The sequence below is a fragment of the Meriones unguiculatus genome, chromosome 8, assembly GCF_030254825.1.
Source record: "Meriones unguiculatus strain TT.TT164.6M chromosome 8, Bangor_MerUng_6.1, whole genome shotgun sequence".
Classification (NCBI taxonomy): domain Eukaryota; kingdom Metazoa; phylum Chordata; class Mammalia; order Rodentia; family Muridae; genus Meriones; species Meriones unguiculatus.
The window spans coordinates 24,686,919-24,714,900 of NC_083356.1; the positions used below are offsets into that span (position 1 = coordinate 24,686,919).

Sequence of the window (27,982 nt, forward strand, 5' to 3'; positions counted from 1 at the left end):
TCTCCACTCCACTGTTCACTTGTTACCCAGGTCAGGGACAGGGAGGGCAGGACATCTCAGGGATGGGGAGCTCAGACAGCAGGAGTCAAAGACACACACTCACATTGTCCATCCTGTCCACTGTGGTGCTGACCAGGTAGAGGGTGCGGATACTGACTGCCCGCACGCTGTCTGCTGCCAGGCCCTCTCCATCAGGGCTAGGCTTCTCAGGCTGGGGGAGAGGCAAACAAGAGCATATGTGGATGGCGGACCACACACCAAGGTTAGCATGAGGAAGGAAAAGGCTGGCAGAAAAGGAACCATGGCAGACTCACCAAACCTGCCCCTGAGAGCATCTGTCGGCTGTCACAGGCAAGCACACTAAAGTCACTCAAGAAAAGCTGGTGAGATGGCTCAGTGAGTCACAGGACTTTCTGTGCTGTGACTGATGGTCTTGAGTTTGATTCCCAGATCCAATGTCACAAAGAGAGACCAACTCCTAAACATTGTCCTCTAAGTTCTACATGTGGTCTGTGGCAGCGTGTGTATGCCTGCACCCACATACATACTTACCCCCTCTCTGTCTCTGTCTCCTTCTTTCTCTATCTCTCTCTGTCCTCTGTCTCTCTATTTCTGTCTCTGTCTCTCCCTCTTTCCCTCCCTCCCTTCCTTCTTTCCTCCCTACTCTGGCTCTATTCTTGTTTCCTATAGGCTATTGACTCAAAAAACAAAACAAAACAAAACAAAAAAACTTTGTTGGGCCAGCAAGATAGCCCAGCAAATAAAGGCACTTTCTGCCAAGTCTGATAACCTGAGTTGGATTCCCAGAGTTCACATGGTGGGAAGAGAGAACTGACTCCTACAAATTGTCCCCCGACCTCCAAACGGTATTCCTATCCACACATATTTGTACACAAAATAAGAAAAGATTTTTCTTGGGTTGGGGGGGTTGTTAAGAGGTGGGAATGTAGGCTTTTTCTTTATTCTTTTCTCATTTATTACATCCCAAATGCAGTTTTCCCTCCCTCCTCCTCTCCCATTCCCTACTCCATCCCCCATCCACTCACTCCTCTGTCTCTCTTCAGAAAGAGCAGGCCTCCCTGGATATCAACCAAACATGGTTGTTTACAATTTTAACAACAACAGAAAATTTATAGTTCCTACCACAGGAGTCTATGCAACTTTCCCAATATTAAAAGAAATCTTCAAATAGCAGGTTATTGGGACTAAAGACAAACAGAAGCCTTGGCCTTCTTCAGCCCAGGTCTGACAACCTACAAGCTATTGCGCTGATGAAGAGGTCAAAAGGAGGCTCCTAGGCTGGCAAAATGGCTCAGCAGGTAAAAGCACTTTCTGGGACCCATACGGTAGAAGAAGAAAAACACCTCCCTGACCTCCACAAATACAACAGCATGTGCACCTACACACATTTATACACACACAGCAATAAATAAAGTGTCAAAAAAAGATTAGGGGCCAGAGAGATGGTTCAGTAATTAAGAGTGTATGCTGCTCTTGCAGAAGACCTGAGTTTGGTTCCCACCACCAATGCTGAGCCATTCAAAACTGCCTGCAACTTCAGACCCATGTGCTCCAACACACACACACACACATACACACACACACACACACACACACACACACACAATCCTGAAAAAAAATTTTTTAAAAAGAAAGAATTGACCTGTGAGGCCCACAACCTTGGCATGGCTTCCTCCAAAGGTGGGCTGTTATTATGACCTCTAGTCAGTGTTATGACCTTCAAGACGAATACAGGATGAGCCCACAAGATGGCTCAGTGGGTAAACACATTTACCATCAAGCCTGACACCCTAAGTTCTATACCCGAGACCCACATGGTGGAGACAATCAACTCCCATATATTGTCCTCTGGCCTTCATATATGTACTGTGACATGTGGGAGTACACACACACATAAATAAATAAATAAATAAATAAATAAATGTGTTTTGTAAAAAAAAAAAAAAAGAGAGAGAGAAAGTGGGTCTGGAGGAGTTAGAGGAGAGTAGGGAGTGAATATAATCAAAATACATTATATGAAATTTTCAAAGAATAAAATTAATTATGGAGCTCAAGAGACTGATCAGTGGTTTAGAGCATTTGTTGCTCTTACAGAGGACCTGGTTGTTTCCAGCACTCACATGGCGGCTCACACTCATGCATAACTCCAGCCCTAGAGAATCCACTGCCATTTTCTGATCTCTGTAATCACCAAGCATACACAGGATATGCAAACATACATGCAGGCAAGTATTTATACACATAAAATAAAAACTCACAGAGATCCAGCTATCTCTGCCTCCCAAGTGCTGGGATTAAAAGCATGTGCCACTATGCCCAGCTAAATCTAAATTTTTTTTAAATTATATTTTAAAAGGCTAAACACAGGAGTCCTGTTTGAGGTACTGCATAAACCACAATGACAGCAGTTCAAGAAGAAGGCCACATGTGGTGGTTTGAATGAGAAATGGTGCCTGAGGGCTCTGGGATTTGAACACTTGGTCAGCACTTGGCAGTGCTGTTTGGAGAGGTTGTGGAATCTTTAGGAGGCGGAGCCGTGCTGGAAGAAATATGTCACTGGGGCAGGCTTTGAGTGGTCTTGTCCAACTTTCTGTTCACTCTGCTTCGTGCTTGTGCTTGATGTGAGCTCTCAGATTTCTGTTCCACTTGCTGCTGTGTCTCTCTCTACCATGATGGACTCATCCTTCTGGAACCAGAAGCCCAAACAAGCCCTTCCTTCTGTGAGCCTTGGTAATGGTGTTTTATCAGAGCAGCCGAAAAGTACTAACACAGCATGTGTCCATTCTGAGCTGAGCACAGGACATCTGGCTTTACAAACCCCAAGAAACCAGATCCAGAGCAGGCAACGCAAGAACCGAGCACTCGCCAGTTTAGTGTGTGTCTGAACTGCCGGCTCCACACACACTCACTTCCTTTCTGGGGAACCCAGACTCTGTACATACTAAGAAAGGCCAGTGCCGCTCAGCCCTACTGCACCTACGACTTGCAGTCTACTTTCCCAGGTCTTGCCCTGTTCTCCTTCAGAAGAAATTGGTGTTTGTTTAGTTAACTTTTTAAATAGAAAAAAAAAAATTAAACAGAATCAAGTTCCTGTCTCTGCCTCTGCTTCTGAGCTGGGTATCTGTTGAGTGGACTCACAGGACACAGAGACCCTGACTCAGAAACCAAGGGGAACCTCAGCCCACACAGCCTGCACAGCCTCCCACTGGCAGGGTAGATGTTCTTGGTAACCAGTGCTAACAGTGCTCAAGAGAAACACAGGCTGAAGGGCCTGACAGGAATGTCCAGAAGCAGGTGGATCTGACGGTGACAGCCCTTACCTCGTCAGGGGGCAGAGCGCACTGCTGCACGAGGTACTCAACCATCACCTCACCTCCAGGCTGCTCCAGGTAGCCGTGGTGGGCCATGGCACTTATCACCTGCACCACGGCCCGTTTCACCTGCCCAGAACAAAGAGAAGGTTAGGAAGGAGCACCGGGCACACATCTGGCCCTGTGCTCCACCTGCACCCACACCTGCACACGCACTGCATTTGTTCCTACATCTGTCCCAGCACATGCCTCCGCAGAGCCACACCACACCTGCACCTTCAGCTGCGCCTGCATCTAGACTCACACACACTTTGGTACATACATCCACACCCACCTCTGTACCCACAATTGCTGCAGGACCTAACACCTGGCTTCACGGGAGCTTCCTCAGCTCTCAGCTAGCAACCTTTTAGCCACCTTGCAACATGTGCAGTTCTGCAAGGGAAGGCCCTCTTTACCTCCACCCCACACACACTCTTCCCCTCTTCCCCTCAGAAGTCACCTCATCACACCAACTGCCCTCCTCTATGGGCGTTTACTGAGCTTCATCCAACAGTCCATGAAAACAGCTCTGATAAACGTCTGCTCCAAAGCATGCTGCTCTCCAGCTTTACCTCCCCCACTACACTCTTGGAGCATAACAGACCTATCCCACCTGCACTGTTCATCTGGACCTACACTATGGGGCTACTGTCCTTCATGGCTCGCTTCTCTTGTGTGACACCCATATTTCCTATGCTATGTTATGGACCTGGTTGTTTGACCCTTTCCCTAGGCAATGTTTCTCAGACCTTTAACTATCACCCAAGCATTCCTAGTTCTGAGGCTGCATGGCCAGTCAAAAGCCAAAGTCAGTGATGTTTACTCAGAGCCAATGTCTCCTTTAGCCCACTGACCCTAACAGACACTGGCCTCTGTCCCCAGCCTCAACCCTTTGCACAAGGCTCCCAGGAGCCTTCAGTCTCATCTGGAGAATGCTTTTGCTTCCTGGTATGTCAGGTCAAACGAAACTGCCCAAGGAAGGTTCCTGAGATTCTCCATCAACACCCACCTCCTGTGATCCCCATGTCACATTCATCTAATGTGGCGAGCTATGGGAGCGGAGTGGGTCTGGGTCAGTAGCCATCTGCCCAGGCTGAGCATGAATGTGCCCACTTGACACTGCAAACATCTCATTGTTTGGGCCCATAATGAGCTACAGGACCCTGTCATGGGGGTATCAGGGAAGACTGTCCCTGGGTATAAAGGTTTGAAGGCGGTGATCTCGAGTTTGTGTCAGAAGCTTCTGAAGAAATAACAGTAGGACACACAGGAGGTCCTAGAAGCAGGCCAGGGCCAGCACAAATATTGCAGTAGCTCTCAAGGAGGGCTAGGATCCTACTGCCTCTGAGCAAGCAGGTCCCGCTAAACATAATAGTGCTCAGAAAGCTGGGAAAGATCTACCTTGCCCAAAGAGGAATCTGACCTGTGTCCTGGGCTCCTGGGAGCCCTTGAGATATCCAACTTGGTAAGAATGTCTCATGATCTGGGACCAGGGTCACCTCCCACAGTCAAAGGCTGTAATTCAAATGGGAGCCTGTAGGCTGCATGGTATCAGTCCTATCTTCAGAGGGGCTGGAGGCTGAGTGTAGCAATACAGATAATCCCAGCAATTCACATGACAGGGCTAAAGGTCCAGAACTCTAGGACTAAGGAATGGGTACTAACACTGCCCTGCTCATAAAAGGCAGTGGGAAGCTAAAGGTTTAGGCCCTCCTGAACTCTGTTCTTAAGGGCTCTTTCCCAGCTGTTTTTCATTTCTGAGATAGGTCTAGTTATGTAGCCCAGGTTAGCCAGGAACTCCTATCTCAGGCTCCCAAGCGCTCAGGTTACAGTCATGAACCACCTCACCCAGCTCCCCAGCTGACTTAAACAGTCCCTGTAGTAAGCGGTGACTATTCCAGCTGACTCCTCGTGAATGGTGAACCTGAGGGTGGTGCTGGAGCACTCCCGGCCTGTGACAGGTACCAGCCCTGAGGTGGCTCAGGTTCACCAACAGTTCACTAACACAATGTGGAATACAGCCTGCTCACACTACATGTGTACACCTCTCTGCTTGCTCGTGCCCGGAGCCTGGTAGGATAGGCACTTCCAGTGCTCTGGGCACTCTTCTGTTGGCTGCTCATGATGAGCAAAACTAACTGGTCCAGTCCAACAATGGTCCAAGCTAACCTGTCTGCTTTACCTTATTGTTGGTGTCCAGAAGAGGGAGCCTCAGGGAAGAGAGGATAAAGGGTTTCTTAACTTCCATTTGAGCAGCTGCAAGAAACAAACAAGATGGCTTAGTCCCTGCTAACAGAGACTGCTCATCTAATCCATGTCTACCTTGAAGTCCAGGTCGCAAAGGATCTGGGCTCAATTGCTCCTCATGTAGATGGAGCATAAACCCATTGCTCTGAAGGAGAAAAAAAAATCCCCAAATAACATTTTACCCAATCAAAAAGCTAAAAGGGATTTTTAATTCTCTTTAGAGTCCTTGTGCATGAAGAACTATGTTCTTTAATCCTGTGAGGTCAAAATACAATGTGCTGCAAACCTGGCAAGGCAAGGGGAAGCAGAGGTAAGACCACAGCAGACGGAAGGGACTGGGAAATGCCTGTTAAAGGAGCCTCAGGCAGAGCTACCTGAGGCGTCTGTCCTGTCTTTCACCCACTGTGAAAGCGCTCAGGTCTGTGTAAGTGAATTTAGGCAAAACTCTTTGCATTGCATGTGCACTTGTTCTCCCTACCAAATACACTTGCCTCACCAAATGTAGCTGGCTTTTTAAGATGGTCACCTTTCAAGGGAACTGATCCCTAGCTCATTCAAAAGAGGTCACTGTGAATGAGCAGTACCAGTGAGAGGTACAGGAGAGGCTGTGGGTGAGGGGCACCTAGGGGCAGCTGTAACTGCAGAATACTGAGACCACTAGGAACAGAATTCAAAGAGCTCTACCTTCCCCGCAGATTGTGTTTTCCATAAATCCCACCCCCCTTTTCATACAACACACTAAATCACAGTGGCTTACAGTTGGCTAGACATTCAGGGTTCATTCTCAATCTCTAGCCTAAGCAAACAATGAATAGGATGATGAATTTAAAGGGGTTAGTGGGTGCTGGAGGGATGGCTCAGTGGTTAAGAGCATATACTGTTCTTCTAGAGGAATAAGTTCAATTCCCAAACCTCCAGAAGGTGGTTCACAGCCAGGTCCAGAGAAGTCTGACACCTCTGGGCTCCATGGACACTTGCACTCATGTGCACATATCTACAGACAGACATGCACGTATACAATTAAAAATAATTAAAAAAAAAAACAAAGAAGAAAAAGAAAACATCTAAGCTGGGAGCGGGCAGATGGTTCAGTGAGTAAGCTGCTTGCCATCAAGACTGATGACCTGAGCTCCGTCCCTGGGACCAACGTGGCAGGAGAGAACCGATTCTTACGAGCTGTCCTCTGATGTCCACCTCCTCTTCACAGCACTCACGTAGCCACAATAAAGAAATAATAAGTAAACGTAATTTGAGCATATCTTTTAAAAAGCTAAACAGTTGGCAGCTGAGACACTAGATAGAACTTCTGGGGGGGCAGTTTTGTTGATGACACTGTAATTGAACTGGCGTCAGAGTCACCGGTCTGATTAACATTTGCTATAAAAGGTCTTGGGTGGCTGGGACATTTCTCACAAATTCCGGGTGAACTACTGGTATGGGGGCTCCCTCTTGCTGAGAGCCAGCTATGAGACAGGGTTTCTCTCTGTAACAGCCTTGGCTGTCCTGGAACTCTCTTTGTAGACCAGGCTGGCCCTGAACTCACAGAGACCCACCTGCCTCTGCCTCCAGAGTGCTCAGGTTTTTTTGGTGTTTTGAGGCAGGGTTTCTCTGGGTATACCTGGCTGTCTTAAAACACACCCTGTAGACCAGGCTGGCCTCAGACTCAGAGATCCACCTGCATCTGTCTCCCGAGTGTTGAGATTAAAGGCATGCAACACGACCTGGCTTATCTCCTAATACTTAAAAGAAATTCAAAATGGCCATTAAGTGCTTGATTCAGCAGCACACATATGGCATGATGCACAGAAGACTAACATAACCCTGTGCAATAATACTCAAATTTGTGAAGCATTCTATAGTTCTATATAGTGTATTTCACTTTTTTTTTTTTTCAACACAGGGTCTCTCCGTGTAGCCTTGGCTGTCCTGGACTCACTTTGTACACCAGGCTGGCCTTGAACTCACAGAGATCCGCCTACCTCTGCCTCCCAGAGTGCTGGGATTGCAGGAGGGTGCCACGGTGCCCGGCGGATTTCACTTTTTATGATAAATTTCAAACGGATATTATGAAGTGGTTATCACCTGATGTGGTAAGTGCCTGTAACCCTAATACTCAGGAGGCAGGAGGACCACAAGCTCCTGACATAGGAAGCTAGGCTAACCCAGGCTATAGACCTTGTGTCAAAAAAAGGGGGAGGGGTGAAGTAAAGAGGCTGGAGAGATGGCTCAGCAGCTAAGAATGCTCACTGCTCTTTGTGGAGGACCTGGGTTAAGTTCCCAGAACTGACAGTAGGCAGCACACAACTACCCGTAGCTCTAGTAGAGCATCAAATGCCTTCTGACCTCCATGGGTACACAAACTCATGCAGCCACACCTACATACACATAATAAATAATGGTCTTTTTAAAAAGGAAGGAAGATAGAAAAGAAAAACGAGAGCACTGGGTACAACAAAGGCAATACACTGCTTGTGACAATGTTTTCATTATATAGACGGTCCAGTAAGAAAGATGTCATCCCGCTGGGTGGCGGTGGTGTATGCCATTAATCTCAGCCCAGAGGCAGGCAGATCTCTGGTCTACAGAGCAGTGCTCAACATCACTGAATTATGCCACTGTATGTTATGTCATTTTAGAACAAATAAAAGTAAAACCAGGGCTGGAGATGTAGCTAAGCTAGCTGGTGCTTGCCTGGCATGCATGAAGCTGAAGGTGGAAACCCCAGCACCGAATAAGAACAGGTATGAAGGTGAACACCGAAATCCCAGCACTAGGGAGGCGAAGCCAGGAGGGTGAGGAGTTCAAGGTCATTCTCAGCTGTGTAATAAACCAAAGGTCAGCCTAGGATACCTGACATCTTGTCTTAAAAAAAAAATCAAAGAAAACAAACAACAACAAAAATCAATGGTCAGCTGAGCATAGCAACACATGCCTTTAATCTCAGCACTTGGGAGGCAGAGGCAGGTGGATCTCTGAGTTCAAAGCCAGCCTAATCTACACACTGAGTTCCAGGACAACTAGAACTATGTAGAGAGACCTTGTCTCAAAAAAACAAACAAAAAAGAAAACAGAACAAATAAACAAATTGATGGCCAGGCTCCAAAAAGAGAGCTAGATAGCTATATTATTATTTATCTATAAAGATGTACATGGTTACATATAAACATCTTAAAAGTAAAGGCCTGGAAAGATTTTTCAGTGGTTAAGAGCACTTGTTGCACTTCCAATGGACCTGGGTTTGATTTCCAGCACCCACATGGTGGCTCACAACCATCTGTAACTCCAGTTCTAGAGATTCAGCAACACTCTTCTGGCTCCCTAGGTACCAGAGATGCACATGCCACACAGACATACATGAACACAAAATAAAACACCCACACACATAAAATAAAATAGTTAAAACCCAAAAAGGCATAGTCTTAAAAGTAGGCATAGTGGGAGTGGTGGCGCATGCCTTTAATCCCAGCAAGCAGAAGGCAGAGCTCTAAGAGTTCAAGGTCAGCCTGCTGTACTTAATGAGTTTCAGGCCAGCCAAAATAACAGAGAGAGACCCTGTCTCAAAAAAACAAAAAACAAACTAATCAGAGCTAGATTTTACAATCTTAGACACAGAGGTGTGAATGATAAGGCCAATCAGCTGCTACTCACTGGGGTAAGGATTGATTTTTTCAGAGAAATTTAAAATTAATCTGTGTCTTAGCAGAGACTCACACTGAGGCCCAGAGAATGGCTCATTCAAGTTTACCTTAGAGTACTAGGGCTTCTCAGGGAGCAACAGACCACCAAGTAGATAGAGCTTTATTATTTTCCTGAAGTTACTATCCTGCTCCTACTTTATATGGCTTTAAGTCCTCAGGAGAACTGATGCAAACCTGAGCTCAGAGCGCTCCCTAGTGTTAAAGCAACAGAGGTAACTATAGCCTCAGACAACATACGGCACAGATAAAACTAGACTCCAGAAAAAGTATGTCTGTGTGCTCCATCCTTTCCCTTATCATGGCTTCTGCTGGTTTGGGCAACCTTGGGAAAGATGGCTTGTTTTCTGACAGTCTGCCATATCAAACAGTGAAATGGTGGCTGGAGTGCTTTCACTTAGTGGTGTTAAAACAAACACATACCTGCGACCTGAACCTCTGCTCCTAGAGACACATCCACCTAAGCATACACAGGGAAAATGGAAAGAGCAGTCTTCTTTAGGGTTAGACGCTGGAAGAATCCACGTACCCCTTGCCAGCGAATCATAAACTCACTACAGACTTCACAGAAATGAAATGAACTCTGATATACACACATTTTGTGAACAGAAAACAAAACAACAACGGAAAGGTCAGATACAAAATGCTCCATTCTTTGCAATTTATTTTTCCTTATACGAGATGCAAAACAGTGCTGGAAGCTTCCCTTCCAAAGACCTGCCAGTGGCCCCTGGGCACTGTCATAGGTGGGAAAAATGGACTTGCGCTTTCACTCACTGAAAAACAGTTGCTGTCTGTACTATTTCTCTATGTGAGCTATACTTCAAGATAAAAGGTTAAGAGGTTGGAGAGGTGGCTTAGAGGTTAAGAGCACTGGTTGTTCTTCCAAAGGACCTGAGTTCAATTCCCAGCAAGAACATGGGGGCTCACAACCATCTCTAATGAGATCTGGTGCCCTCTTCTGGCCTGTAGGCACACATGCAGACAGAATACTGTATAAACAATAAATAAATCTTTGAAAAAAAAAAAACAAAAAATGCAGGTTTTGAAGTGCAATTTAAGAAGTAACTCAGATGGCCGGGTAGTGGTGGCACACACCTTTAGTCCCAGCACTCTGGGAGGCAGGGGCAGGCAGATCTCTGTGAGTTCCAGAACAGCCAAGGCTACACAGAGAACCCTATCTCAAAAAAACAAAACAATACAAAAGATGAAAAAGGTATAGAGTCACATACCACTGCTGAACTCCCTGCTCCCTAAATAATTTCCTTTTTCAAAAAAATCATTTTACTATAAAGAAATTAATAAAAGCATCACAGAACTAGATGAAGGTTTCCAGTAAAATGCTGGCTATGGTGGCACTCGCCTTTAATCCAAGCACTTAGGAGGCAGAGGTAGGTGGATTTTTATGAGTTTGAGGCCAGCCTGGTCTATACAGTGAGTTCTTAGACAGCCAGGGGTATTTAGAGAGACTCTGTCTCAAAAACAAAAAAGGGGTAGAGGGCTGGAGAGATGGCTCAGCAGGTAAGAACACTGTCTGCTCCATCAGAGGTCCTGAGCTCAATTCCCTGTGACCACATGGTGGTTTACAGACATTTATACTGGGGTCTGATGCCCTACTCATGTATATGTACAGAGCACTCATACATAAAATAAATAAAAAAAATCTTTTAGAAAACAAAAATAAAAACAGAAAAACACAAACACCCCAGAAGGTGTCCAGTCAAACAAACACTTGCCAAGTTCTGAATGCTATATGTCTCAGTGAACTTCTACACAGTTAGAATGGCCATTCTGAAGCCATGATGCATCTGTTATGGTTTTATATTTTCACTATCAGTTAATTTTTATGTCCATATCCACCAAAACCAAAAAACAACCACATAAAAAGCAGTGACAGAGTTGAAACTAGAAAAAAAAATTAACCTTTTATATGTTCTTTTATAACTCATGTGTCCTTTTACTTGAATTCCAATCCACTGGTGAACTCTCAAATGTAAACACACAGACACACACACACCTAAGAAAAACAGCACCAAGAGTCCATTCTGGTGCCCTAAAGAGCCCCAGGCAACAGGATCTACCCTTCTGAACCTCGTATATTTAATGCTGCCCAATGTGGCATGAATGAAATTAACCAAAACACAAACCCACATTTACAGCTATGATTATCTTCATGGAAGCTTACTGCTAATCACATAAGTCTCCCTTAAAAGCAGGAAACTGGGCGCTAAAGGTGTCGCTCAGAGGTAGAACACCTGCCCAGCACATGTGGAACCCTTCGTTCTACGTCTGGTGGTTTGGATGGGAATGGCCCCATAGGCTCATATATTTGAATGCTTAGTCCCCAGCTGGTAGAAGGGTTTGGGAAAGATTAGGGGGTGTGGCCTTGTTGGAAGAGGCGCATCACTGAGGACAGGCGTACTGTTCCCAGGTATCATGTGTTCACACGTGTGCACTTGCTCTCCGCTGTCCCCACCTCCAAACAAACCTTTTTTTCTATACGTTGCCTAGATCATGGTGTATTGTTACAGCAATGACTGAGATGAAGTTCAACTGTGAAAACCACCAAGGTAACATGCTACCACTAACAGTAATTCAAAGCAGGTGCTAATCGCTTATCCTGGTACCACCCTACACTGAGCATGGCACAGGCGGCCAGCCTCAGGCGCAGAAGGCACTCACCAGCTGAGTTGATGATGTGTCTCAGGATCTGCAGGGTTCCCACACGGAGCCTCTCATTGTTGGTGTCCAGCCTGGGCAGTAAGAAGGCCAGCAGGCGGTCAGGAGAGCAGCAGGCTGCAGGGCAACATGCACATCAGACACTGCCTAACAGTCTCTTTGTGCTTGCTCCACACTTGCACCCTAAGCTTGCCAGGACTGACTTTGTCTACCTTGGTTATAGTATAGCTGGAGCCACAGGGACAGGGAAGGCAAAGGCATACTGTGGAGAATGCTGGAAACCAGAACTCCCTGACCACTAATTTCACCTCAATGTTTTCTTCGTGTGGCTGAATAAAGTGAAGGGTTAGAGCACAGGGGTCAACACCAGTCTAGGCACCACAGAGTGCATGTGAGAATCAGACCTGGGGTCACCCGGACTTCATTCTAGCTTAATTCATGGGGAGCCCACAAGAAACCCCTGAGAGATCCTCCTGCTTCTGGGCTGGTCTGCACCTAGAGAACACTTCCCAAGCACTCAGACCCTGTACAGATCTTTAGCCCGGACCAGTATCATTGCCGATGGGGATCTTTTTGGAAATTACCTTGGTGAGTCTCTCGCATTTGTGAACCAGTGTCAAATGACAGTAAAAATTGGTCCTCCCCCCACCACACTCTGGGCCAGCTGAACCAGTCTCCCAGCCTTCCCTGCCTCCGGGCTCTAAGTGGGTGCTGATGTCACTGGTCTTCAGTAGCTGGCATGTCATAAGCCTCTACCTGACCCTCAAGCTAGTAAGCAGGCCTTGACAGGACACAGACACCAGGGACAGATCTGTCCTAGACCACAAGGCTCTAGTAGACGACGGAAAGATGCTCTCACCTATAGCTGAGGGTCATGTAATGTAAGACTGATGGCTAGAGCCAGGCAGCCACATACAGGGGTGCAGAGCAGTAGGCTATGGATAAGGGTCAAGGATGGAATGTGTGGAATGGGAGACAGAAGTCTCTAGAAGAGAAGTAGGGCTATAACACACACTTCAGTGAAGATCAGGTACTTGGGGGCTGTAACCAAGACCCTGCTTGAGACCCTAACTCCTCCTCAGCCTGAGCCATGAAGGCATTATCCTCCTCAAAGAGGACAACTGACCAGGCATGATGGCACACGACTGTAAGTCCAGTATTTGAGGCAGAAGGATCATCAATTTAAGGCCAGCTGAGCTAAAAGGACAGTGAGATCCTGTTTTGTTCTTGTGTTGTTTTTAATAATAATAATAGACAGAAAGGACAACTGGCTCAGACATGTCCTCTGAAGCTTCCTTGTACAGGAGACATCACCCAAGCCACCACTCACCCAGCACTGTGAAGCAGCGCAGCACCTCCTTCTGGCTACTCATTACCAGGGGGCTCGAGGACTCCACGGGTACACAAATCTGCTCCAGGAGACAACAGACAGAGAATATGGTGACACGCTCGTCAGATGAGTGGCTCTACCTCACCTAGGGGTACTGGAAAGGTGTTTTGTTGTTGTTTTTGGTTCTTTCTATCTATCTATCTATCTATCTATCTATCTATCTATCTATCTATCTATCTATCTATCTATCTATCTATCTATCTAATAGATGGGCTGGAGGGATAGCTCAGAGGGTAAGAGGTCTAGCTGTTCTTCCAGATGACCTGGTTTTGATTCTCAGCACCCACATGGCAGCTCACAACAGTAACTACAGTTGCAGTGGACTTGAGGCTTCTTCTGATCTCTCTGGGTACCAGGCACACACAGTAAAGAGTTAAACATTCAGGCAAAACAGCAAATAAGGAAAATAAAATGAAGATCTACTCTACTGTTTTCTGAATATGAGTGTTTTGCCTGAATAAAATCTATTCATCCCTGGTGCCTCTAGAGGTCAAAGAGGGTGTCAGATTACGTTGGACTGGACTTAGATAGTGGTGAGCTGCCATGTGGGTATTAGGACTCAAACCCAGGTCAGTCTGCAAGAGCAACAAATACTCTTAACCACTGAACCACCTCATCTCTCCAGCCTATGCTTTTGTTTCCTTTGAGACAGGATTTATGTAGCCCATGCAGGCCTTGAACTCATATCCTCTCGCCTCAGTCTCGCTAGTGCTAAGATTACAAGTATGTGCCACCATACCTGGGGGAAGGAAGCTGTATTACAGCACTATTACAACCAATATTTGTGCGAGCAGTAATTTATTTTATTTTATTTTTCTGAGACAGATTCTCTCTACATGACTTGGTTGTCCTAGAACTATGTAGATCAGGCTGGCCTCAAATTCACAGACATCTGCCTGTCTCGGTCTTCCAAGTGCTGGGATTAAAGGCATGTGCCACCACAGTCACCCTGGTAAGTTAGTTTTTCTTTTCTTTTCCTTTTTTTTTTTTTTTTCTAGACAGGGTTTCTCTATGTAGCTGTGGCTGTCCTGGACTAGCTTTGTAGATCAGGCTGGTTTCAAACTCACAGAGGTCCGCCTGCCTCTGCCTCCCTGAGGGCTGGCATTACAGGCCTGCACCACTGCTACTAGGCCTGTTAAGTTCTTTTTTAAAGATTTCTTTATTTTTAGCATGTGATTTTGGTACACGCCTTTAATACCAGCAATTGGGAGGCAGAGGCAGGTGGATCCCTGAGTTCAAGGTTAGCCTGGTCTACAAAGTGAGTTCAAGGAAAGCCAGGGTTACATAGAGAAATCCTGTCTCAAAAAAAAATTTTATTTATTTTTATTTCATATATGAGTTTTAATTTGCCGACATGTATGTATGTGCATCAAATGTGTGCCTCGTGCCAGCACTGGACCTTCCAGGGATGCTGTCCCAGTGTATGAGGCAACATGTGTATGCTAGAAACTGAACCCAGGTCTTGTGGAAGAATGGCACATAAGCTAAACTGCTGTCTTTCCAGCTTCCAGCACCAATGAGCTCTCTTCCTTCCTTCCTTCTTTCTTTTTTAATTTTTCCTTCCTTCCTTCTTTTTTTTCCCTTGGTTTTTCAAGTGCTGGGATTAAAGGCATGGACCACTGCCACTGCTACCACCACTACCAGTTTCAAGGAGTATTCATGTGTTGTTTTTGGTTTTTCCAGACAGGGTTTCTCTGTGTAACTGTGGCTGTCCTGGAGCTCACTCTGTAGACCGGGCTGGCTAAGAGATCCACCTGCCTCTGCCTCCCAAGTGCTGGGATTAAAGATGTACGCTACCACCATTCCACGGCAGTGTCTTCTTTCTTTTTCTTTCTTCCCTTCTTTCTTCCCTTTCTTTCTTTCTTTCTTTCTTTCTTTCTTTCTTTCTTTCTTTCTTTCTTTCTTTCTTTCTTTCTTCCCTTTCTTTCTTTCTTTCTCTCTCTCTCTCCTCCTCCTCCTCCTCCTTCAAGTATTTACTGATTATTATTATGAGGGGGTGTGCTGGGATATGTGCTATGGTACCCAGATATAGATCAGAGAACAACTTCTTTCACGTTTATGTAGGAGTTCCAGCTTGAGTGGCAAGCACCTTTAAGCAAGGAGCCACCTCATGAGCCCAACTGTAAATTCTTGCTGTAACCCCTCCTGATATTGGAGGATGGGGCAGTTTGATTCCCTAACTGGCAACTCCCTTGCTATAAAAATGTCAACCAAATGGCCAGACATCCTACCCTTCTGCCAGCACTGATCATCATGAACACTCCACAGACACCTTAAAGAAACTATGCTGCTTGCTCTGGCTCTTGAAGGCATAGACCCTGGTAGAACTATTTGAAAGCTTATATTGGATTTTTGTTACGACAAGCCTTGGTGAACTCTAAATGATCCTGTAACCACTTCTCCCTGAGCCAGAGAGGAAATGTGTCCCCTGGTGGCCTAGCACAAAAGAACTGCTGTGACTTGTACTAAAGAGCCAAAGCTATGATTCCTATGAACATAAGCCGTTATTTCCAGGAGAAGTTTGCTGGCTATAGTACATATATAAGTAAGCTGCTTGATTCATTTGGTGAGTCAGCTGAGAGACACCCAAATGGTCTGTGCAACAACAGGCCCAATAAAAGGCTTCCCTCAAGTGATGTTTTCTGGCTTGCTTTTAGGAATTGGGATGAGAAGGTGATAGGAAAGCAAGAGCAGAGAAAGTATGATGAAAACAAGGGCAAAAGCAACAAAGCAGCAGCAGTGGTCACTGAGCAGCCTGGAGGCCAAGCTCAAAAGTGTCCAGGCAGCTGGCTGCTTACTGCTGAACAGCTGGAGAGAGGCCAGAACAGGGGCAAGACCAACCGCTGTAGCAGGGAGGGTTGAGCTGCGGCTGAAGGATAGAAAGAAGAGCCGCTAGAGAGGCACTGCAGGCCCTAGGTCTAGAGAGCTGGACGGGCTCTAGGGCCAAAAGTCGCTCACACCCCAGGCCCGGGAGCTGAAACACTGGCTCCTGGTAAGGTCTTGCTGCTCAAGATCTAAATGAAACATTAAAGGGTGCTTGCTTCTATCAAATGCTGAATACAAAAGCTGCCATAGAGTTGGGTGTGGTGGCATTGCAGAGGCAGAGGTAAGAAGGATTCCTATAAATTTAAGACCCTGTCTAAGGCCCTGTCTCAAAAAAAAAAAAAAAAAATGTATGACTTAAATTTAAAAACTTTAAAAACCAAAAGTCAGAACTGCCCAAGCCCAGCACTTAACAAGCTTCTTCTTTCCTATTTCTAATTTCTATCTTGGTAGAACAAAAGGACACCAGCCATCTGACCAGTACCAGGATACCTTTGCCCACAAGATGCTGGGTGGAATACAGGACCCAGTTCTTCAAAGAGGTCATTCTCTAGCCCTGTCTCACCTAGGAGCAGGAATATACAGATTTTGACAGCAGTACACACATTCCTGTCATCAAAGAGGATTCAGAGGCCAGCTTCTAGTCCCATACTGTTGGAAGTAAAAAGGGTCTCAAGGAAACAGAGCTAAGCTTCTATCAGCATCAGAATAAACCCCAAGGAACACTTTACTGGAAACGCATAATAGAAACCACTTATTTCTAGAATAAAGCATCTATTCATTCAAAAAAGAAGGGACAAAGGAAAAAGAGAAAGGGAAGGAGGGAAGGAAGGAGGAGGAAAGGAATGAGAGAGAGGAAGAAAGTCAGAGAGAGAGGGAGAAGGGAAGGCGCTTTTTTTTTAAGTTATCTCTTGCCTTCAAAGAGATTGAACTTTTGCTAGGCTATGCAGCCTAATTAATCACATGCCTTGAGATCATTTAAGACTATGTACTTAGGGGCTAGAACAATCGCTCAGCAATAAAGAGCTCTAGCTTCTCTTCCGGAAAACCAAGATTTAATTCCCAGCACCCACACAGCGGCTTACAACTGTGTGTTATGATCTTCTGTAATCCCCAGAAGAGGGATCCAATGCTCTCTTCTTGCTTCCATGGGCGCTGCACACATCTGATACACACACATGCATGCAGGCAAAACACTCATACCCAAAAAATAAAACAAATAAATAAATCTTAGAAAATGTTTTAAATACTCATACTCATTACAAAAGAAAAAAAAGAACCTGCCTTTAAGAGAACAATGCAACCAATCTTACCATGTCTTGAATTTCCCATGTAGTCAGCTTTTACAACCCAAGCTCATGCATAGCTTTAACTTTATGTATGTATGTATGTATGTATGTATGTATGTATGTATGTTTTCCAAGACAGGATATCTCTGTGTAACAGAGCCCTGGATGTCTTGGACCCTCTTTGAAGACCACACTGGCCTCAGAGAGATTAACCTGCCTCTGCCTCCTGAGTGCTGGGATTAAAGGCACGCACCACCATGCCCAGCACACAGCTTTAATTTTAAACTACGTATTCTTCTATGCCTTTGACCCAGAATAACAAGTTGTGGTAATCACTGGTTGAAAGCAGTCAACAGGTTGAAACTAATCTTAAGCAAAACAAATACCCCATAAATGTTGGAAGCAACATGTAGATATAAGTTGATAACATCTGTGTGGGTTTGGGTGCTATTCAGGGTAACTTGTTCTCTGTAAAACTATAAAAAGATATCTGTAAAAAAAAATGTACTCCAATCCTTTCCCATACCATGTTTTTTTATGCTGTTCAATAAATACTGAACAAAGAACATTATTAGGGACAGACACAGAAGAGAAACACACACCACGCAGGCAAAACCAAAGGCATCAGGGACATATCAAATACACACAAGAGGCAGGCCAGTAACCACAGACTACAACAAATAGACAGAAAACACAGGGGAAAAAAGTAGAGAATTCACATTTAAATTTGCTCTTGGCTAAGCTACACCAAGAAAAAGTCTCTGTTTTCATTCAACACACACACAATTAGTAAATTTTTGTTAAAAAAATAAGATCTGAATTTTCCTGAAAAATTCATGATTCTGTTTTGTTTTATTTGGTTCTTGTTGTTTTTGTTTTTGTTTGTTGTTGTTGTTGTTTCTCTCTGTAGCCCTGGCTGTCCTGGAATTCACTCTGTAGACCAGGCTGGCCGCAAACTCAGAGACCTACTTGCTTCTGACTCTCAAGTGCTGGGATTAAAGACATATGCCACAATGAATTTCTTTCTTTCAGAGATTTTTTTTCTTTCTTTTAAAGAAGCCCACCAAGGCTCCTTTCCACCTTCCTACTCTTTTCTTAGCCACAAAGTTCCACTGATTCATGTTCCCTCTGCTGGGTCACACTGTTCAGCAGCTTTCTCAGTCTTCCTGACCTATGGGGAGGATGCCCATCTGCGACTTTTCATAGATTCCATTGACTTCCTGCAATGGAATCTTGTGACTCACAGCACCCCATGTCTGCTCAGTTCCTTAGGGGACCAAGACAGCCTTGCCGAAACTCCCTGTGAGACCTCCTGCACTAGCCCTCAGTGCCAGGGGTAGGCTGGATGCCCACTCCTGTTGCCTCCACCCAAGAGTTCCTGTATGTGGTGATTTGAATGAGAACGCCCCCTACAGGCCAACAGGTTTGAATACTCCCCAGGTGGTTCAATTGCTTAGGTTTTGTTGGGACAGGTGTGTCACTGAGGACGTGCTTTGAAGTTTCAGAAGACTCACACCCATTCCCAGCTAAGTCTCTCTGCCTTTGTAATGGTTGTCAGCTTAACTCTACCTAGGACCAAGTAAAACCTAAGCAGCTGTGGACTGGAGATGGCTCAGCAGTTAAGAGCACTGGCTGCTCTTGCAGAGGACCTGGATTCAATTCCCAGCACCCACATGGTAGCTCGTAACTATCTGTAATGCTAGGTCTCAGGGAACTGGCATCCTCTTTTGGCCTCCACAGGTACTCATGGTGCAAGCATGTATCCATACACATAAAATAAAAAAAATAAAACAAGCAACTGAGTTTGACTGTGAAGTAAAAGTTAAACTCTCTCTATTCAGTCTAATCATTTGAGGTAGGAAGATCCACACCAAATCCAGGCCACACCTTCTGGTAGCAGGCTACATAAAAGGCCATGGATGAAAGAAGCTTTTGCTTTTTGCCTGCTTGCCCTCACTCTCACTAGAAAGTTTATCTATCCTGTTCCTAAGGTGTTCCTTCACCGTTGTTTGAGCCCACTTCCTCGGAATTCTAAGACTCGGAAGACTGGCAGCTCTCTAGGATTTCCCTGGAACTCTAGCACCAGACTGGGACAGCTGAGACATCCAGTCTTCTGGCCTGAACAACTACTAGATCCTTGGCCTTTCTGTCAGGAGACAGTCAATGTTGGACTATTTGGACCACAGCCTGTAAGCCATGCTAATAAGTCACAGACAGACATAGATACACACACACATATTCTCTCTCTCTCTCGCTCTCTCTCTCTCTAACAGTTCTGTTTCTTTAGAGAACCCTGACTAAAATAGCCTTCTACTTGTAGGTCAAGATAGGAACTCTTAGCTGTCCCTGCCACCATGCCTTTGCCTACCCCCATGTTTCTCTCTGAAACTTTAAGCCCAATTAAACACTTTCTTTTATAAGTTGTCACAGTCACAGTATTTTGTCACAGCAATAGAAAAAAAACAAAACTTAATCCCCTGAATCACTTACACAAATGCCTTATGACTGGAAGCCACACCCTGTGGTGCTCAGGAAGCCCATTCCATAGCTGTGCAGCTGAAGCACCCTACTCCAAATCATGCTCCCTGCACTCCCATTGGGTAACTCACTTTGAAGAGTCCATCCCCACAAGATCACCGCCCCAAGTACTCATCTCCCAGCCTACCTGAGCATGAAGAGCCACCAAGAGGGCATCAAGCTGAACCTCCAGTGTGCGGCTGCCCACATTCACAGCCGCCTCAAGAATTTGGCCCAGGCTCTGTTCAAGACAGGGGAAGAAATGGCTTCAGTCCACCTTCTGCCCACAAGAGGGAAGTGAGGACTTGGATGAGGTCTAGGAGAACACTAACACCCTTTAATACCCAAACCAAGAAGCTATACCTCCAGAACAGCTCCAGAATTTGGGGGCAGATTAAGAAAAGTGTTTTCTGGGTCACGGGTCAGTATGGCAGGTAGAGGGCGAGTTCTGACACTGCCATCCAGTGCTTAGCAGAGAGGAAGCCACTCTCCTCATAACCCAACACATTTGAAGTTACGGTTGCTTCCGCAGGGTCTGATATGAGGGGTCCTGGTGTTGCTGTGCCCTCCCTCCATACAAATACCTTAGATATCTGGTAGGTTTCTGCATGCTTCTTGTAGAGGCCAAGTACTGCAGGGAGAAGCTTGGGGAGCTGTTCTTCCAACTTCTCATTGGGAAGCAGGTGGCTCATGGGGCCCAGAGCTGCCACCACTGCAAGCCGGAGCTGAAAAGACAGCAAAGGTCTCCCCGTCTGCTAACTGCTCTGAACCCCATGGCTAACATGCAAGCCTGATGGCTACCAGTTACTAGTCCTTTTTTGCAGCAACTATGGCAAGAGATCAGATGGTGGCCAGGTAGGACACAGTCTCAAGACAGAGAGTGTGTGCCACAGGGTACTACAATGACCAGGCCTCAAGACCAAGCTTTAGAACAGGTTGACTCCAGTTGGATGTAGGCGCTCTTCATTGCCTCCTGAATACCAATCATTAGGGGGGAACTTGGGGCCCCTTTTCCCCTTAGGACCTCCCTGGCAGAGAGAAAGGGCAAAGGCAGAAGGAGGCCTCAGAGGCTGGGCCTTGGCCCCTGATAGGTCATAGCTGTACCTTGGCATCCCGGCTCTGCAGCCAGTGGTGGAAAAGAACATCATAGGCGCCGAAGATGTCGGTAGAAAAGGTGTCCTTCCTGACTGTGGGGTCTGGGGCTTGGTCCAGGTTGGCCAGGTACTCCAGGGTGCTTTCACTGAAGTGCTGCAGAGCTGTGATGGCCACACGGTGAGCAACTCCCGGCGTGAAAAACACTGGCTCCCCAGTGCTGCCCGTGAACTCTTGAAAACAGTCTGCATGGTACTTAGACCAGCACTTGGCCCGGTGGAGACTCAGAGTAAACAGAGTCCTCCTCAAGTCTTCCCTGAAACCTCAGAAGGTGGCCTTCTACGAAAGGGGTGACTACAGGTCTGTCAGGACAAGCTCAGGCATAGGAGAGTGGCCCTAAACCTGACTGGAGAGTGTCCTTGAAGATAGAGGAGATAGGGGAGAAGACAGCCGTGTTTAACAGAAGCAGAGAATGGAGGGTGAGTGAAAGCTCCGGGAAGCCACAGTACTACCAGAAGAAGGAAGACGAGAGAAATATATTCTCCCTCTCAGCTCTCAGGAAGGGGCCAATCCAGCAATGCCCTGATGCAATGTCCCTGCAATAACCTTGCTCCCATGTCTCCCCTAGGGAAAGAAGAAGGAGTACTGTGTACCCTCCCCCAGGCTCTTGCTACAGACACCACGAGGGCTGTCAGGCCCAGTGCAAGGGCAAGAGGAAACCAGGTACCAGGCCTAGGTGGATGGGCATAAGATGCCAGGCTATTATATTACTCATGCCTTCCTTAGCCATTCCCTGGGGCCTGAATGGGGACACAGCTGGGTAGAGCAGAGGCTCTGAGTCACTGTGGGTAGTCACACAAAAAGTCCAAAGATATGGCTGGGGTTACAGCCCAAGACACAGGTCTGGGTCTGGGCCAGGAGAGAGCAACAGGGGCAGGGGTGGGCACAGAGGCAGAAATCTCTGTGCTTCCCACCTTCTAGAACCAGTTAGTCCCTCAAGGTTCACACTGTGCCAAAGCTACCTTCACACAACCCAAAACTCTTTGTAGGCAGAGTAGTAAATGGGGCATCTTGACATAAATGCTAATTCTCAGATCATTAAAAGGAACCTAGAAACTGACCCATTTCTTTTTGCACAGGAGTGGCTCATCCCGGATCAGGGACACACAGTAGGGTACTTCTGCATAATGTACATGGTCTTGTCCACAGGATTCTCAGGCTACCTCCTCTCCCCTCACTACTGAGGTGGCTTCTTTATAGCAGGTGTGTGCCCCTCACATGGGCTTGGGAACCCTCCACAGCTGTCCTGGATTTGCTTTGTAGACCAGGCTGGCCTAGAACTCACAGCGATCCACCTGCCTCTGCCTCCCCAGTGCCAGGATTAAATGCATGTGCCACCACAACCGGCTCAAAAATTTAGTTTTTTTATACTTTTATTTAGACTTTTTTTTTCCCCTCACAGAATTTTCTCTTTTCTTATACCTTGTTCTTTCTTTTATTCCTTCATTCTGTTGTCTCATAGCCTGCACTGGATCATTCCAAAATCTTTTCTGCTCTGAGGCCGCTCTGTGCTAAGTTGACATGCAAGTGATAGTGTCTAACATTGCTCCAGGCTCATGTTAAGACTTCAACCCATAGTCAGTGGCTCCCTAAGCCAGTGCCCAGGACAGTCTTGGCTGACCACAGGATGGTGTCTAGAGGACACACCTGACTCAGCTCCCTTGTGAAGCAGAGCCTCAGCCACGTTTTGCCATCCAATCCAATAAGAGAAATAAACTTTTTCTTCACTGATGCAGGGATAAACCACAGTTACAAAATCTGAAGAGAGAGAATTTAAGAGATAATAAAAGGAAACTGTTCCCATCAGGATCCATGGTGAAAGTCTCACTGATCAGTGCCCCTATCCCTGAGGATGGGCCCCAGGAGGTTCATTCAGGTAGACAATGGCCTCAACTCCCACCACTCTTGGCTGCTGACACTGAGACCAAAGGGCCTGGGGGCAGCAGGAGACATTGACTCCTCAGCTCCTCTCAGTCCCAAGGTTCTTCCTTCAGATCAGAAGGATATTAGTCAAGAGTGGTCTTCAGGGGTAAGAATGTTTTTCCAAGTAATAGATCATATTTCCAGAAACAAAATCCTCACAACTTGTTAGATTTTGAGCTTTAATCAGTTGCATATACTCAGGGTGAAAGAGGTCCACTCCCCTAATGCCAAACTCCTTTTCCTGGGAAGCAGACACCAGCTGGATCTTCTAAGTAAGTGCCACAGGTTCTCCCACAGAAGAGTGTCCTCCAGCCTGGCACTGCTTAGAGCTGGCTCCTTACACCTACCAGTCCTCCTGATACAGCTCTGCTGTCCCTGTAGTCAGATCCTCTTACATTGGTGTCTGCTTGGTTCTGCAGATGTTTGTCACCCACACAGCCCTAATACCCCATGGCTTTGAAGAATGACATTACTGGCCACTCAACCTAGCCTCCTTCCACCATATAAGACTGCCACCACCTGGATATCCTCCATCTCAGTTCAAACCACCTCTTACTGCCACATCCTTCAGATGCTCTGGGGAAGACTGGATGAAACACATGTCCAAGACCCATCTCTCTGAAAAGCTTTTGTTTTACCCTCACAGTCAGATGGCACGGGTAGAGTTATGATCCAGCGTGCAGACTTCTACTAGAGCAGTGGAAAATTGCCAATTGGACAGGCACTCCCAAAGACCAGGGAATGCCAGTTCCTCACTGGTGTCCAGGGCATATGTGCAATGGCCATTCTGTCTGCTGGATCTTCTAATCATGGAGTCGTGGGACTTCACACATCCTTCTGTTTCTTTTTCAGCTGTCTGTCACTGGAATGCAGGCTCCATGGTCTTACCCAATAGCCCTTTATTCTCTATTTTTTCCCTATTTTCTACAACTCTGAATTCTGCCATATTTATCAGAAGTTTCTTCAACCTCCCCTCATTCTACAATGCTTTTCATTTCTCTCACCCCTTTTCTAGAAAGCTTGACTTTACTCTGCTTGATTGCAGCTTCTTCATGGATGGTGGCATGCTCTTGCTTCATGAGTTCATTCTCCCCTGTTATCTTCCTAGGATGTTAGTCACAGATCCTTTCTTTTGGTAATCTTCTCTTACCCAAACTGTTACTATCCCCTGGCCACAGTTTCTGTTTATTTGGCTGCCACCTTCCTACCTGACTTTCCTCAGAGGTGGGACTTATGTGCTGCCTGCCATCTCAGGATTGGCCACGGGACTACCGGGTCTTCCAGGAGCGACAAAGAATGCTCAGTGTGAACAGTACAGGTAGGAGGCAGTCTAGGAGTACTCCTGCTGAGCCCGGGGGACTTTAGTCAATAATCCCAGCAACTGGAAGCTGGGGTGGCAGAACTGATTTCAAGTTCAAAGCTCCTGTCTCCAAAACCAAAACAGGACGGGGGCAGTTGGTAAAGTGTTTGCCTAGAATACCACAAAGCTCTGGGATCAAGCTCTAGTACCACATAAATCCACTAATGGCTTCATATATCAGTAATTCTAGCACAAGAATTAGAGATTCAAAGTCATAGCCTACAGGGGTTAGAGAGGCAAGTCCTCAGCACATCAGAGAGAAGCAGTAAGGGGGCACAGGCTGTACCTGTGAGTGCAGGCCCCACGCAGCCTCACCTCAGCAGGGTCTCAGGGTCTCAGCCAACTGAGCCATACCTTACTAGCAGCCCACACCCACCTCAATAGCACCTAACACAAAGGACGTGTTTGTACGCAGCCTCCCACAAGGGGCCCCGGTTGAGAAAGTGAAGGAGATGGGCAATGCCCACGGTCTTACCATAGCAGAATACCACTCTCAGCGCGTCCTGCTTGGCCATGCTCAGCATGGGTAACATGGTACTTAGGATGGATGGCAGAAAGGGAACCATGCCAAATACTGTAAGAGAGAGGCTGTCACAGGGGCTGCAGGCCCAGCCCACTTCCTGCCCACCCCTTCCCCTCAGGACTTGGAAGGGACCCACAGAGGTGCACTTCACAGGTTAGGTATGAGACCAGAACCCCAGGTAGTCCTCGGAGACCCCCAGAACTACTCAGGGACAGCGAGGGACCAGAATTGCAATGGCGCTTACCATTGGACGCTGAGAGGCTGGCAAGGGTGTACAAGACTGAGCAGTGCGGCAGAACACCGGGCTGGAACCTGTTGAGCACTTCCTCCATCACCTGGTTGATGAATTGCTTCCCCACAGCCACCAGGACACTGCTTGCAGCATGCTGCCAGTCACAGTCTAGCTCCTGCACCCAAAGAGTCACCAGGTTGACCTCTCCCTGAACCTCTCAAGAGACACAAGCAAGATGCTCTAACCTCAGTGGTGGCTGGACAAGGAAAAGCTGCTGTGTCTTAGGTTCCTAATGAATACAGGTCAGAGACCACATGGCATAACCTTCAGCCCACCTCCCTCCCTTCTGTAGTGGCCCTGATACCTAAGGGAGAAGCCACAAAGTGTGGCAGGAAGGACTGATGAGGAGGCCTGGTGATAAAGAGGGCTGCATGTAGCCATTAGCCTGAGCATGGCTTTCTTACCCCCATCCTAAGAGCTCAGGTGCCCTGTTCTCTGCTTTTAGCCTCTGCCTCTAGGGGGTACAAAGGATCAAGGGGTCTCAAACTCTAGCCTTGTTCCAGATACTATGGGATGGAGGCCAAAGAACAGGAGCTGTCCTCACCAGGCTACATGCCAGAGGCCCTCACCTTGGTCCTAGTCATCTCACTGGAAGCCAGGAGGATGACAGCGCCAGCAGTGTCCTTGTCCAGCTCTTGGATATGACTGCTCAGTACTGTCTCCATGGCTCTCAGGATCTTCGTACGGTATGGATGAGCTAGCTGAGGACAGAAGTTCCCAGAGAATGTCCTGAGAAGTGAATTGAGTATCCAGGCACTCTTTGTGCATTTCGTTTCTACAGGGCTATGCTAGGCAAGGTCATGCCCTTAAGGAGAGTGTACTGGCTGAGCCTCTGAGGCTGTCTAAGTGCCTATGTGTCTTTAGAAGGGCAAAGAGCAGTCTTCTGTGTGAGGCAAGCTCCAAGCAGATGAGCTGGTGACCTTCCGCCTTCTGAGTGTTGCCAGCGGGGTCCCCTAGAGAACACCTCTTCCTTCCACACTTGGCCTCTCAGACACAAGGATAAGATGCCCTCCTAGAATCATCTTTTTCTGTAGCCAGGCCCCTCCTAGGGCTATCAATGTGCTCGAAGTCAAACATGGCTACCGCTGCCCTCCTTCAGCCATGATCCTCTGTTCACTCTGTGGGCACTACTGATCCAGTCTCCTGGACTAATCCTTTGACAGAGTCCTCTGTCCATCCTTTTATTTTTATTTTATTTTATTTTATTTTTGGTTTTGGTTTTTCAGACTAGGTTTCTCTATGTAGCCCTTGGCTGTCTTGGACTCAGACTCACTTTGTAGAGCAGGCCAGCCTCAAACTCATAGAGATCTGTCTGCCTCTGCCTCCTCAAATCCTGGGATTACAGGCATGTGTCACTGAGCCCAGCTTCCTCCGTCCATCCTTATCTTGGCAGCTCTCGAGTCACCCTGGACTCAAGAGCTCGCCACCTTACTGGAAGGCTGGGGCAGATACTGTCTAAGCCCATATAAAGGAACACGGAGGAGCTACTGGTAAGGCTTCCAGTTGTTCCCAGTGGGAGGAACCTAATGTACGCACAGAGTAGGCTGCATTGGGTAGCATGGCTGTCAACAATGGCAGGCCCAGGACAGGCCAGCGTTCCTCAGGCACTGGGACCACCTCTTCACTGGTGGCATAAACTATCTCCCCCAAAGCCATGCTGCCCACCACAGCAGGGAAGGGGCAGGTAACCAGGTCAGGTGGGACCTATGTAAGACAATATATTTCAGTTAACAAAGCTATACATGGGGCTAGAGAGATGGCTCAGCAGTTAAGAGCACTGACTGCTCTTCCAGAAGACATGGGTTTCCAGCACCCACATGGCAGCTCACAACTGTCTATTACTCCAGCCCCAGGGGATCCAATACCCTTTTTAGGCTCCTTGGGCACCGCACACATATGGTGCACAGACATACATGCAGGCAAAACACCCAAGCATATAAAATAAAAAACATAGATAAAGAAAAATGATTTAAAAAAGAAAATAGAAAGGCACACATGATATCCAACTCCCCTGGCCCAGAAGCAGATGAGGTATGCCTGCTGGCTGCTGGTGCCAGTCGCACGGACTACAATCACCCTTCATTCCTGAGCCCACAGTGGATACAACTTTCATTCCAGGACATAGATCACAAGTAGCTCCAGAGCCAAGGAGCCTGCCAGTTTAAGGAAAGGGCTTCAGCCCTGTTTTGTTTCTTCAGGATGAGGTTTTAGAATCTTCGGATGTTAGTGCCCCAGGGAAGGGGGGCAGTGCACTCTGAGATGCTGGTTCTAGGTCAGTCACAGAGGAAGACAGCCACTTCCTCAGCTGGCTGGGTTCACGTTTCTTTTTCCAGAAACACTGTGTTCCTGCAAGAGTCCCTTCCCTAACAGGAGCCAGAGCCAGCATGTCATGGGGAGGGGGAAGGACTGTTGGTGCTTTCTTTGGAGAAGAACAGAAAATGAATATGAACTGATGTGCTTTTAGTCAATCAAAATTATTAGGAGCTAGGAACACAGCTCTGACGCCACAGGGAGAACACTCTTCCAGTTCTATCTGCAGCAAATGTTTCTAGCTTCTTCTAGGCTCTTGGTCCTAGAGGAACATTTCAAAGACCACTACGTGGTCTTCTCCGGCTTCTAATTCTCCTCACCTTCATGGAGGTACTTTAGGGAAGACCCTGACTCCTCTCAAAGAGAGAACAAAGAGGAGAAAGGAATTCCTCAGCGTGACTTCTCATG

General features: G+C 46.8%; 1 protein-coding gene across 5 annotated transcripts in view; it reads right to left on the reverse strand.

Moving 5' to 3' along the window:
* Nucleotides 1–27,982, reverse strand: part of Mroh1 (maestro heat like repeat family member 1) — a 67,798-nt gene that overhangs the window by 26,341 nt on the left and 13,475 nt on the right. For all 5 annotated transcript variants that reach the window (XM_021658890.2, XM_021658896.2, XM_021658873.2 and 2 more), the window contains exons 5-15: nt 25,834–25,965; nt 25,217–25,379; nt 24,925–25,023; nt 21,119–21,270; nt 20,599–20,739; nt 20,163–20,255; nt 13,326–13,404; nt 11,999–12,112; nt 5,557–5,630; nt 3,342–3,461; nt 104–211 (exon numbers count right to left, since the gene is read on the reverse strand). In XM_021658890.2, coding sequence (XP_021514565.1) covers nt 104–211; nt 3,342–3,461; nt 5,557–5,630; nt 11,999–12,112; nt 13,326–13,404; nt 20,163–20,255; nt 20,599–20,739; nt 21,119–21,270; nt 24,925–25,023; nt 25,217–25,379; nt 25,834–25,965 — 1,275 coding nt within the window. The remainder of the gene's footprint in view (nt 1–103; nt 212–3,341; nt 3,462–5,556; nt 5,631–11,998; nt 12,113–13,325; nt 13,405–20,162; nt 20,256–20,598; nt 20,740–21,118; nt 21,271–24,924; nt 25,024–25,216; nt 25,380–25,833; nt 25,966–27,982) is intronic.